Genomic DNA, 12900 nt, shown 5'->3' on the forward strand with positions numbered 1-12900 from the left:
ACCGCCACCCCACACCCTCTCTGCTCTAGTCAGACCAGGTGACTTGCTGTCTACCTGTGTGTACCCTGAGCCCCGCTGGAACTCTGCACCCTCTCCCCCACCATGTGGAATGACTCTAACCAGCCCCCTGAGGTCGGTTTTTTTTTTTCCTGTTTCTTTTACCCTCGTCATGCTTTGACTATAATCATCAGTGCCTGGCTTATCTCTCTGCTAGACTGGGAGTTCCTGGGGTGGGCGGCGGTTCATTGACTGCCACTTGGTCAAATAGACAAAAGCAGGACAAGCTCCTCCCGGGCCGGGATCGGCTCCTGCTAGGCTCATTTTCTGACCTGTACTTAGAATGATGCTCTCCTTGCTCCTAGGTTCCTCTGATTGCTGTCGCAGAACTCTATTTAATGACTTTTGTAATCCCTACAACTTCTTCTCAGTCCCTGAGTGTTCACTCCGATGATCTCGTCCTCAGAACACAATACTGGTCCTGGGGCTACAGGGCTCTGCTCTATGGACCCACAAAGGCCCTTTTTGTAAACTCAAGACCAGGGTTGGCAACCAGAGTCAGCAGTGTATCCAGAGCAAACAGCAGTGTAGGGGTAGGTGTCGCCTAGCCCAAGGCTGGCCTCACCTGTGGAGTGGGATGCCTGGAAACCTTTCCTCTGTACCGAGTTGTCTGAGTAGAAGCGCAAGAACATGCGGTTGCCTGTAGCCAGGACTGGCTCAGGCTTCTTACTGCCACAGAATCGTCCAAGGACTGGTGCCTTGGCATCACGTCCATCGAACACCTCCAGGTGGTCATAAGCACACTCGGGCTGAGACTCAATATCCATCTCCACGAAAGTCTGGAGGATACAAGAGTTCAGATTAGAGAGTGGTATGGCCAGGGCAGCTAGTGGGGAGGAGTCCTCAGATCTCTGCACCTCTGGCCTCCAGCTCATACACAACCATGGTTGAAATAAGGGCTGTGGGATGATGGTGAGGGAGGACACAGGAATGTCAGAGAGGGAGGACTCAGGAATGGGCAGTGTCAGAGACACCCCAATATATTATTCAGAAGAAAGAGGGCTCCTGTTCCAGAAGACTTGTTTCCACATAGATGGGAATGTCCCTAGGCTTTGCCAGGCCCCCCTGTACAGCCAATACCTTGGACTCACACAAGTCTTTGTAGATGGCAGAAGCAAATGGCCACATGGCATGGGGTCAAGGTGTCCATACAGGGTGTCAAGTGGTATCTTACCAGCTTTACCCGGTGCCCAGGGGTGCTGGAGATAGCCCACGTACACTCCTTCTTGCTGGGGTACTTGTCAGGCCAGTTGGGGCTGGTGATGGTGCCACTGGTGGATGTCACCTTGTGTTCACAGCCAGCTGAAAGATGTGAGTGACACAAGGGGATGACAAGGGACCTCCCACCCCAGTGCCTCCTATGAAGAAGGGGCACCCCTCCTGTCCACTCTGTGGCTTTGCCTCTTCTCCTCCATTCATAAAATGGACTGAAGATGCACACCATTTCTTCTTCATTCAGTTACCCCTTGGAGGAATTTAATGATTTGGTTTCTAATGAAGCCTTGGTTGAGACCCCTAAGGTCAGCAGAGAGGTCCACTACCCTTTTTGTGACCTCCTGGCCACACCACTTCTGCCCAACTGTCACACTCTTTCTCCGCTCAGCAACCTGGGAACCTAGGTGCACTGTGAGGCGCTGTCATCTTTTGGGCCCCAGCGACCTCCACAGTCACCAGCGACTTTGGCACCCGACTCAGTCATCCCCAAACTCCACTCCCACTTCCATCACAGGTGACAGCAACGGACAAGTGATGCCACCCATCATGGCCTCTCTGACTGCTGATTTTTCTCAGTTTTTCTGGTTCATATCTCTCCTTACAACCTCACTCTAGGTTTTTCCAGTATGTATCACCCTCTTGCGTTTTTCTTTTCTCCAGCTTAGAGGTCCCTAAGTATCCACACGGGATTTGATCTAGAACCCCTCACAACTACCAAAACCCACAATTCTCAAGTCTCTATTATAAAATAGAGGCCCCCACACATACCTTCCCATCATTGTCCTCTCTCTCCCTCTCTCCCTCCCTTCTTCCTTTCCTCCCTCCTCCAACCCTATCAGTCTCACATAGCTCAGGATGTTCTTGAACTTCTAATGTCCCTGCCTCCATCTCCTAAGTGCTGGGATTATTGGCATCATGACCAGTTTATATGGTCCTGAGAATCAAACCCAGGGTATTGTGCATGCTGGGCAAAAAACTTTGAACTATATTCTCAGCACATTCTGTGCACTTTAAATCTTGGGGGGGGGGTCCTTATATCATATTTAACATAATGTAAATGGGTTGTTCATTTGTTTGTTTAGCTGGGGGTCTTTCTACATAGCTCATACAAGGCTCGCACTCATCATCCTTTGGGCTCCTGAGCACTGAGGTTACAGCTGTGGACCACCACATTCAGCAATTTACTGCACTGTTTGAGGAACAATGACAAGAAAAAAAAAATCTGAGCCACATTAATACAGATGGACCCATCATGGGACTAACTATATTTTCAGATAGAGGTTGCTTGAATTCAGGGCACAGACCCATCACCTAGAAGTCTGTCTTCCACTGTAGTATAGACGAGTTGGTTGCCCTCTGCAGCTGAACTACATGGCTGATCACCAAAAAGCTGACATGCTAGAGAGCCCATTCAGCTGGCCTGGTAGCAGCATATGGTGTATCCAGCTACAAGGGAGGTCAAGACAGAAGGATCGCAAGTCCAGCTAGTTACAGAGTAAGTTAAAAGCCAGATCAGGCAGTTCAGCAAGACGTTTCCCTCAAAATAAAAAACAAAAAGAGACCCGGGAATGGAGCTCAGTGGTAGAACACTTGCCTGGGATGTGTAAGGCCCTAAGTTCAATCTTCAATACAAAGCAAACGCACAAATAAGCAAGAGGATTCTAGAGGGGTAGCTCAGTTAATAAAGTGCTCACCAGCCAGGCAGTGGTGGTGCACGCCTTTAATCCCAGCACTCAGGAGGCAGAGGCAGGTGGATTTCTGAGTTCGAGGCCAGCCTGCTCTACAGAGTGAGTTCCAGGACAGCCAAGGCTATACAGAGAAACCCTATCTTGAAGGGGGGAAAAAGCCCAAAACAAACAAATACATGTTTGCCATATAAATACAATCCCCAGCACCCACATAAAAGCCAGGTGTGATACCACGCACCTAAAATCTCAACACCGCTGTGGCACGGACAGGAGGGTCCCTGGAACTTGCTGGCCATCTAGTCTAGCCAAATCATTGGACCCCAGGCTCAGTAAAAGACCCTGTCTCGGGGGCTGGAGAGATGGCTCAGTGGTTAAGAGCACTGACTACTGAGGTCCTGAGTTAAATTCCAGCAACCACATGGTGGCTCACAACCATCTGTAATGGGATCTGATGCCCTCTTCTGGTGTGGCTGAAGACAGCTACAGTGTACTTACATATAATAAAATAAATAAATCTTTTAAAAAAAAAAAAGACCCTATCTCAAGAAATATGGTGGAGAGTGATTGAGGGAGGCTCCTGATGTCAACCTGTGGCATCCACATGCAAACACACACACACACACACACACACACACACACACACACACACTTGAACACATACACAGACAAAATAAAGAAATAGAAAGGCCGTTTGTGGTGTCCTGCCTCACCAGGGCCCCCAGATCATTAGACCCTTATTACACCCGTTCCTCACTAAGTCCATCTATCAGCAACTGTCCCAAACCTCCAGCCTGGTCAATCTACGGTCTCCAGTACCTTCCCTCCTGGCAGCCAATCAGTCTCCCTCCTGAGGCATGAAGAAACGAGGCCCTCAGATGAGAGCCCTCCTTGACTTTTCTTTCCTCCTATCCTGGGGCCTCTGAGAGTCCACCTCTCAATGGAAATGGACTGTCCTTTTGGAAGCTGGGGTTCACTGCTGTCAGTAGCCAGGGAAACCTTACACAAAGAGGATCACCTCCTCCCAGTTCTGGAGCCCGTGAACTCCTGAAGACACTCTCCCATGTCTCTTGCTTGTTTCTTTCCGGCTGGTCTCCCCATTATCTCCCCACCATCACAAGCTCCTCACCTATACCTCCTCTATCTACATCCACACAAAGCAAGGCAGCCTCCCAAACACACATTTAAAAGCCAATGCTCACTGCCGCAAGGTCAGGTAAAGGCTGGCCTAGACCATGGTGTGAGGCCCCATCCCAAAACAAAGCAAAAGCCAATGATCAGATCTATCCATGAGCATAGAGTGGCGGAACCCTTAGAGACAAGTGTATGATTCAGATCTAAATGTCCCCTATACACTCGAGAGATAAAGGTTTTGTCCCCAGGGCAGCAATATGACTTTTGTACTGTCACTGGATGGTGAGGGAATCTGATCTACTCAATGGATTGACCCACTGATGTGTTTATAACCAGACAGACTGTTGGGTGGGAAGGGGGTTGAAAACTCTTGGGGTTGGAGCCTGGAGAAAGAGCATCCTTGTAAGGATGTGTCCTTGAAGGGCTCATATCTCGTTCCTGGCCACTGCTGCCTCTTTCTGCCTTTCTGCTCCCCCATACCCTTCTGGGTCACCATAAGTTGAGCAGCTTTGCTCCTTGCTCCATCATGAACTTCTTGCCATGGTTTTGGCCTTGCCTGAAGTTCAAAGTGATGGAGCCAAGGGACTATGGACCAAACCTTTCCTGAGCCAAGATAAAACTTGCCCTCTTTAAGTTCTTTTCTTCAGATAGTTTTTAGGTGATACAAGGCTGGATGCAGAAAGCAATCCATCAATGTGTGGTGGGGTTGTCAAGGGAAAAGAGACAGGTAGACACAGGCTACACATGGAGACCAGAGTCGAGGTTCATCTAACTCTTAAGTCCTCGAATCATTCTTTCTCTCTCTCTCTCTCTGTATATGAGAGTGTGTGTGTATGTGAGTGTGTGTGTGTGTGTGTGTGTGTGTGTGTGTGTGTGTGTGTGTAGAGCCTGACTCTTTGCTGTTGTTGGGGAGGGGGGCTGTCCCCACCACTCACCTGCAGCTTCTGGTGGCCTCTCTGCCCACCCCACCTCCACACGGGCTTTCCTGTTCTACCTCCCATGGGTGCCCACATCTCTTCTCAGGCTGGGTGCCATCTCTGTGCACAAGCCCCAAAAGAACCTTTAGTAGAATTAGCTCTTCCATGGGGGCCAGGCATGAGACCTGATCTGCATTAGCCTACCTCCAAGGGAGGAAGCGTGAGTGTTTCTGAGTGCGCCAGAAGGTGCAGTGAGAAGCAAGCCACCATCCCTTTCTATCTAAACTGTAGGAGGAGAACGTGGCTTAGAAATGCAGAGGACTGGGTTCAGCTAGCTGAGAGCAGCGGGTGCTCTGTGAGTCAGAAGTTCTATACCCCGGCACCCTCAGTGCTTGGTGGAAGCTCTGGGCTTCACGCAGCTTCACCACCGGGTGCTTCAGTTCTCTTAATTCTGCTCAGATGTGTCTTTATTTATTCTTGGGCTGTTCACTTAATGATAGCGAAGAGTCCTTTGTTAGCGACCACCTCAGTGAGCAGAATAATAATAGCTATTACGGCTCAGCGCTCGGAAGAGCAGGGATTTTGTTTATCATGCAATGAATGAAGAAACAGCCTCTGAGGGGTTAAATGATTCACCCCTCGGAGTCACACATTCGGTGGTGGAGACAGGGTGTTAGGCTGTTGGGATTGCAATTGCTCAAGCCTACCAGTACAGGGCACAGAACTTAGGAGTCAGAACAGTAGCATTGTATCGTGTCCAAAGAGGCATCGGGTGCCTTGTGTGTAAAGGGGAGGTGCTTTAAATAGTCTGAACATCCCTTATGCAAAATGCTTGTGACTAGAAGGGTTGGCAGTGGAGGAGAGTAGGTAATGGGCGATAAGACGGCACTCAAGTCTCAGCTAAATTCATTCACATTTCATATCTACCCTATGAACACAGCCTGAAGCTTCTTCTTAACTTTGTAAAATTTGGGGCTAAAGAGATGGCTTATTGGCTAAGAACACATACTGCTCTTCCAGAGGGTCAAAGTTCAGCTCCCAGCATCCACATCAAGTTTCCAGCTTCAGGAGAATCCAATGCCCTCTTCTGGCCTCCACTGGTAACTGCAGTCATGTGCACATACATGCCCCCCCCCCAATTAAAAATAAAAATTTAAAATAATAATATCATCATCATCATCATCGAGGGCAATTCTGTGGAGTTGGTTCTCTGCTTCCACCTTATGCAGGTTTCTAGGGATGAACTTAGGCTGAGCCATCTTGCCAATCTCTGAATGAAGGTATTTTCCATCATATTTTTGTGTGCCTGTGATTTGATTACAACCAATCGCATGAGGTTAGGGGTAGAATCTCCTATTTGTAGTATCATGAGAATGTTAAAAAAAAGTCAGATTTTTAGAACATTCTGGATTTTGAATATTCAGGTTGGGGTGCTTATCATGTATATTCAGGATCAGTGCTCATCAGAAAGTGGCAGCCCAGCTCAGAGTCCCCAGGGTGAAAAGTGTGGCCGGCGGGTGATGGCAATACACTTAACTGTGTGGCTGGGACAACTCCAAAACTTCCCAGCCCCACTCGCCGCTCTCTTTTAGGAATGAGCGTGATCATCATTTTGCACAGAAACAGAGTGACTAAGCAGGCCACTCAAGAGCACACAGTTACCCAAGTGACAGATCCAGGCCAGGCCGCCTAGCCTCAGAGTCTGTGTTCTTAGCTGCTATCTTATCTGTGCTGTGTGTCAGAGAAGGCCGTAACAAACAGGAAGTCTTGGATTCAGGGTTTTTCTGTTTTGTTTTTTACCTTTTTGAGGGGGGCAGGGTTCAAGATAGGGTTTCTCTCTGTAGCCCTGGCTATCCTGGAACTATGTAGACCAGGTTGGCCTCGAACTCACAGAGATCCATCAATCTCTGCCTACCAAGTGCTGGGATTAAAGACACGTGCCACCACACCCAGGCTAGATTCAGGTTTTAAGACTCCTAGAAATGGACCTTCAGCATCCGTAAGACTCTTCTCCTGATGTGGACCAGGGGAGAGGACCTGTGCATGTGACCAGGGTACCACAGCGAGGGAGGGTGGTCCGTGCACCACACGGGAGGTTCTAGCTTTCCCTTGCTCAGGATGGAGATGTCTGCATGGGGAAGTCTCTGGGCAGTGTGAGGTGCTCAGCAAGCCCTGGTCCCCCTCTCCATCCTCCTCGCCCTCTACGCAGGTCTTACCTTCTTTACAGTCATGTTTGTTGTCGTGAAGGACGAAGCCACTGCGGCACTGACACTCGTAGCTGCCGAACGTGTTCACACAGTCTTGCTGGCATCCACCATTGTCCTTGGAACATTCATCCTTATCTGTAGGGTGCAAACGAGAGCAGTGGGTCTGTGTGGGCTGAGGTCTGCTCACCCCAGGGGAAGTGGGAGGCCTGGTGGGGCTTCCTCCTGTGGGAGGGCGTGCTCGCACAGGGGGGCTGGGTGCAGAGTGGGAGGTGAGGGTGACGATGGAGCTCTGGTCACTGCTTCAGTGGGGCCAGCTGGGTGGGCCTCCGCTCTGGGCAGAGAAGGTAGAGGTGGGCAGAAGGGTGGAGGGAGGGCTGGGGTCTGGAGCTGACCAGCATGGGAACCTCTACCATTACCTGCTTACTGGACAGACGGACAAGTGGAAAAACAGACACAGGGACAAGCAGACTGCAAGAGAAAGGAGCAGGACGCAGGGGTCCCTCTTTTACTTCACAACAGGAAATGTCACAGACACCATCAAAATGGGAGGGGGCGGGGGGGAGAGGAGAGCACCAGTTCTGTCCAGCCAAAGGAGGCGGCCGGAATGGCAGAGTGGAGGCAGGGAACGGGTGGGCTCCAAAGCCCCCAGCCCACTCCGTCCGAGGTGAGCTTCCTGAGTAATGAAGGGTCTGGGGGCCTGGCAGGCCTCATTGGGGGGTCCGGTTTCTTTTCTGCACTCGGAATTTGAGCTGGTGGGGGCGTCCCCGAGGGGGCTGCAGAGCTGGCCTCTTTTCTGAAATGAGAGAGAGAAGGAGAAAAGGGACAAAGGAGTGGGGGTGAAGAGGGTGGAGGGCAGGAACCAGGGAAGGAAATCAATAAAAACTAGACCCAGGGTCTCCAGACAGGCGGACAGGGAAGAGGGCAGGAGGGCAGGCAGATCCACATGCAGAATGGCCATGTCACTACGGCTGGGTTAGCAGGAGGCACAGCAACAGGGGACAAGACTGAGGCTGTGGCAAGAGGTAGGGCTGGAGGGATGGCACACTCTGAGGCGTGCACACGGGGGAAGAGAAACTCAGAGTAGAGGGGAGCGGTGGAAAGGGCTCACTGCTCACCCTCCTTGTGACAGCTGCCTACAGAGTGTGTGAGAAACAGACATGCACACCCAAGAACACAACCGTAAACACAGCCCTGTACATGAAAGGTCTGCTGTACAAACATGGAAACACAGGTAAACATGTATACATGTTAGGTATCACACACACACACACACACACACACACACACACACACACACACACACAGAGGCAGACACCTATAGTATACCACGAAGGCTCAGACACAAAGCCATAGTCATGCACACACAACCATCTGTGTGTGGGTGTACACACAAGACCCATGTGACCTACTCTATATGTGTGTGGAAGCATACAGAGAGAGAAACGCACGGGCAGGAGCAGACACATATAGGAAGACGGAGAAACCTGCATACACGGTGACACAAGGACCCAAAGTGAATTCAGACACACATATATGCAGAGTGTGTTCAAGCCCATCATGTGGGCATTTCACGTAGAGCTGCTCGCATGCTGACAGGCACACACAGGCACACAGTTACAGACTTCTGTGTGCCACACCATTGTTCTAAGCCCACGTGCCTAGCATAGGAGCAGGCACTCAGGACAAGTGTGTGGATCCCAATTACACCCAGAATTCCAGAGATGAGCCACGAAGTGGGAAGATGGCTGTTGGCATTCCACTGACAAGGCAGCTTTGTGGTAAGTGGACAGTTCCTAAGCTGAGGGCAGGACCCTGAGGGCTGTAGCCCTGACTCCCAGAAGGCCCTATTTCATGCTCAGGTGGGCTAGACTTGAGGTAGAGTTGTCAAGCCCCTTGCCAGAGGCTCCTCCTCAGGAGAGCAGAGCCTGACCGAGAGAGCTGCCATTGTACCCGTCTGTGAGACAGGCCCTATGGTGTGCCTCTCCTGAGACTCTGGTAGGAGCTCCAGGGAGCTCAGCTCACGAAGTAAGCCATGGCTTCCCTAGTATGTTTGGACCCTCGTGCCTTCTTCATGTATGCTCTCCCAAATATCTAGTCCAGTGCTTGGGACACAGGTGGGGCAAAAGAAAACTGTTAATCCAATGAGTGGATGGGTAAGTGAAAGACTAAAGTAATGTGTGGATGTCAGTTCTGTGGATGGCTGCCTGAACATCTGGGAGGGGGCTCTGGCCCACCCTGAAGAGTGAACGGCCCATTCTGTGACTGGAGAAGACATTGCAGGGGACCGGGGCAAGGGAGGTGGCACAGACCCCAACAAGGAGATGGCACTCACCCTACAGTGCCCAAATGCCCCGGAGGTGCTGGGGTCAGACTGAAGGTCTTCAGGGTCTTGCTTCTCCTTCTTGTCTTAGGGTCTCCTCGATGGGTGTCCCAATAGTCCATACAGCCCCCTCCTGAGGGCCAGAGTCACATGCCCCAGGCCCCGAGGCTGAACTCTGATGCCCATCGATGAGAGTCCTCTGCAGGTTTCTTGTGCAAGGGGCAATGCATATTGTGTGCACGCATGTGTGTATGCATATGTTGTGAGCACATGTACATGCATGTACATCCCTTGCATGGTGTTGAGTACTATGTAGTAGGGAGACAAGGCAGAGGCTCCAAACAAACACCGGTATCCCCCATATCCTCTCCAAGACTGGAGCAGCAGAAGGGCAGAGACAGACAAGAGTAAGCAGGTAATGGTTTCTCTAAGAAGGACACTGTGGTAGGTATTCTATCCCCTCAGCCCTCTGGAAAGGACTATTTTTTTTTTTTTTTGGTCTAAGTGGGCCTAGGGAAGGATGGGCTTGGTGTTACACGGAGAGGGTCTCAGCAAGCGATGGGACAGGGGACTGGGGTCAATGGCTCAACAGAACATGTTAAGCAGAGCAGGGCAGCTGGCAGTGCCAAGCAGGGAACCAGTGCACGGGGACAGGTGCATGGCATCCGGGTGGGACAGGCAAGGGTGCAGGGCAGCCACATAGGGGGCTGAAGGATGCAGGACCCTGGGTAAGGAGGGGAGAAGGGAGGCAGCATGGACGAAGTCATGGGCTTCCTGGTTCTGCCCACCCTACGTCCACCCCGCCAGGAGAAGTCAGGCTGAAGGTCCCTAACCCACCCTTCCATGAGCCACCTGCTCCAGCCTGCCCACTGGCTTCCTGCTCTCTCCACACCCCACTGGAGAGCATTTCCACCATTCACTGCTGAGTCTGGGCCCTTTTGCTCCTGACCTCCTACTGGCCTGAGGGGCCAAAGACTTAGGGATTCCTAGAGCAGGGGAGAGGTCTCCCAAGACCCTAGAGGTCCAGCTTGGGAAGGCTGGGTTTGGACCACCCAGAGAGGGACTGCAAAATGGCCAGATAAAGCTAAGGGATGGATGAAGCCAGGCCTTCCACGGGCAGGGGAATGGGCAGTTTTGTTATGAAAGGGCAGAGGCGACTCCTCTTTTGGGAAGGCCTGGCATGAACCCAGTGGGCTTGGGTGGGCGGTGCCTGATTAGAAGTGCAGCTGCAGCAAGATGAACTGCCCGACACAGTCCAAGGCAGACACCTCCCTCTTCTCTATCCCCGTGTTCTCAGGCAATTGAACTCCCTGTCCTAGGACCTCCCCTTTCAGGCCTTGGCTTGCCAGCCTCCTCATTTCTGCACTTAAATGCTCTGCCCCTCCCTAGGCCTGGCATAACTAAGATTTTAAAGGCTACCCAATAAAGATATTCAGATGCCCCAGGGGCTGTACTGATGGAGGATAATAAGTTGGGGAGACAGGGGGCTTAGGAGACCAGGGAAGGCGGGGGAGCTCCAGTTTTGGGGAGGTGGGGCTAGAGAGCAAGGACTCCAGAGTTACCTGAGAAGAAGTGGGCCTTGAAGCCCTTTTTGGACACAGTATTGTCAGACTTGAACTCCACACGCATATTGTTGTACTGGGAAGTGATGACCTCTGGCTTCTCGGAGCCGCAGAACTTGCCATGCAGCTTAGAGTCCGCCGTGAGTCCGCTGCGCACCTCCACAAAGTCGTACTTGCACACCTGCAGGAGAGCCTAGCTCTGGAGGCTGCCTCTCTCCGGACTACTCACTCCCTGGGAAAGTGTCAGGCTAAGCATCTGCGCTCCCCAACAAAACGCTGCTGTGTGTACCGCAGAGCCCCAGGGCAGCTGGCCCCAAGCCCTTCCTCATTCCACAGGCTTCCAACTAATGTCCACCCTCATCTGCAGAGCCTCCTTTGCGACCCCGCAAGCCCTCTGAGCTTCTGTGTACTGGGAAGTTTCTGTTCTCAGAGCCCTATTATCTAATTCTCCCAGTGGTAGGAGGCAGGCACTGAGCCAAGCCCCTACACCCCACCTTCCTACCCACCTTGGCTCCAGAGGCACTTACATCATTGCCCTCAGTCTCGAAGAAGTCAAATTGCAGGGAGATACGGTACTGGGTGGGGGCCACCAACTGCCAGATGCAGTTTTTGTTGGGAGGGTACTCTTTGGGCCAACCGGGGCTGGTGATGGAGCCATTGAGCTTGGTGAGGAATCCACCACAGGCAGCTGGAGGGACAAGGGAGGTGGCATCACCCACCAGGAGTCCCCACTCTAGGGGCTCAAGGTTGGGCAGCAGTCAAAGGGAGATGTGAGTCTGTGGGACCACAATTTGGAGGCATGGGGCAGATAGTAGGGGCCTTGGAAGGTGAGCCCAAATTTTAAGAGCAGAAGGGTGTGTGTATATAATCATTTCTACTTCCTCTTCTGGAAGATGGTCCAGGAATCTGATGGGAGGGGACACAGAAGGGCCTGGAAAATGTGTATAAATGGGCAGTCCTGGGAGGCATCCAGAGGAGCTGGCCCAAGGCAGTAAGACCAGCCTGATCTGGAACTGCTATCCTGAAGTGTTGCCACTAGCATACAGTCTGAGACTCCGCAAACAGTGGCATTAAACTGTGGATCACGACCCTTTTGAAAGGTGGTGACATCAATTACCAGGTCAAGATCAATATTAACAAAGCAGTCAGAATGAAAGCCCCTAACGCCAGTGTGTATCACACCCTGCCAGTGTTCTGGGGGCTGACTTGTAGGACATCTTTCTCATTCATGGCTGAGAATGGCACTAGAGAACCTCTCTAGCTTGTCCCGAACTTTGCTTGACCAAGGATACAGGAAAGAAGCCAATAGCTCTGGATAGTGGGGCACTCACCCTCACACCGACGCTTGTCTGGGGCCAGCTCATAGCCAGGGTCACAGCTGCACTTGTAGCTGCCCAGGGTGTTCAGGCACCGCTGCTCACAGCCCCCGCGGTTGGGCCTTGAACACTCATCCACCTCTATGGGGAAGAAAGAACGGGTGTCACCAACCACAGGCTGGACTTCACGCCTTCCTCCTGCTCTGAGCTTGAGGTTCAAGTTCCTATGGCCCCTCTCCCCATGTTGCAGAGAGGAGTGAACCAAAAGCCTCACTTGTCTGTTTAGCCCTTAGCTACCCCAATATTTCAGTGGCAGCTGAGAACCCACAAGGAAATCCTACAGAACCCTCTTCTGATCATTCAGGCTAGCTGGCAGCCATATCACCCCTTATGTACCAGTCCCACCAAAGCCCTCTCGTTTCTCCTTCATTAACTTCATGACACCTAGTATGAGGGTAGCTACTGTATCCACTGTATAGGTGAAGAG

General features: G+C 51.7%; 1 protein-coding gene across 14 annotated transcripts in view; it reads right to left on the reverse strand.

The window, feature by feature from the left end:
- Bmp1 (bone morphogenetic protein 1) overlaps positions 1 to 12900 on the reverse strand; it is a 46162-nt gene that overhangs the window by 4368 nt on the left and 28894 nt on the right. For 5 of the 14 annotated variants that reach the window (XR_001781089.1, NM_001360021.1, NM_009755.3 and 2 more), the window contains 6 exons: positions 12429 to 12554; positions 11625 to 11785; positions 11098 to 11278; positions 7225 to 7350; positions 1232 to 1359; positions 623 to 836 (listed from right to left, as the gene is read on the reverse strand). Coding sequence is in view for 8 of the 14 variants with exons in the window: in NM_001360021.1 (NP_001346950.1) it covers positions 623 to 836; positions 1232 to 1359; positions 7225 to 7350; positions 11098 to 11278; positions 11625 to 11785; positions 12429 to 12554 (936 nt within the window). In the remaining 6 variants the exon portion in view is untranslated. The other 9 variants (XR_003950817.1, XR_001781090.2, XR_003950816.1 and 6 more) reach the window with 4 other exon arrangements.

The sequence above is a fragment of the Mus musculus genome, chromosome 14 (assembly GCF_000001635.26).
Source record: "Mus musculus strain C57BL/6J chromosome 14, GRCm38.p6 C57BL/6J".
Taxonomy (NCBI): domain Eukaryota; kingdom Metazoa; phylum Chordata; class Mammalia; order Rodentia; family Muridae; genus Mus; species Mus musculus.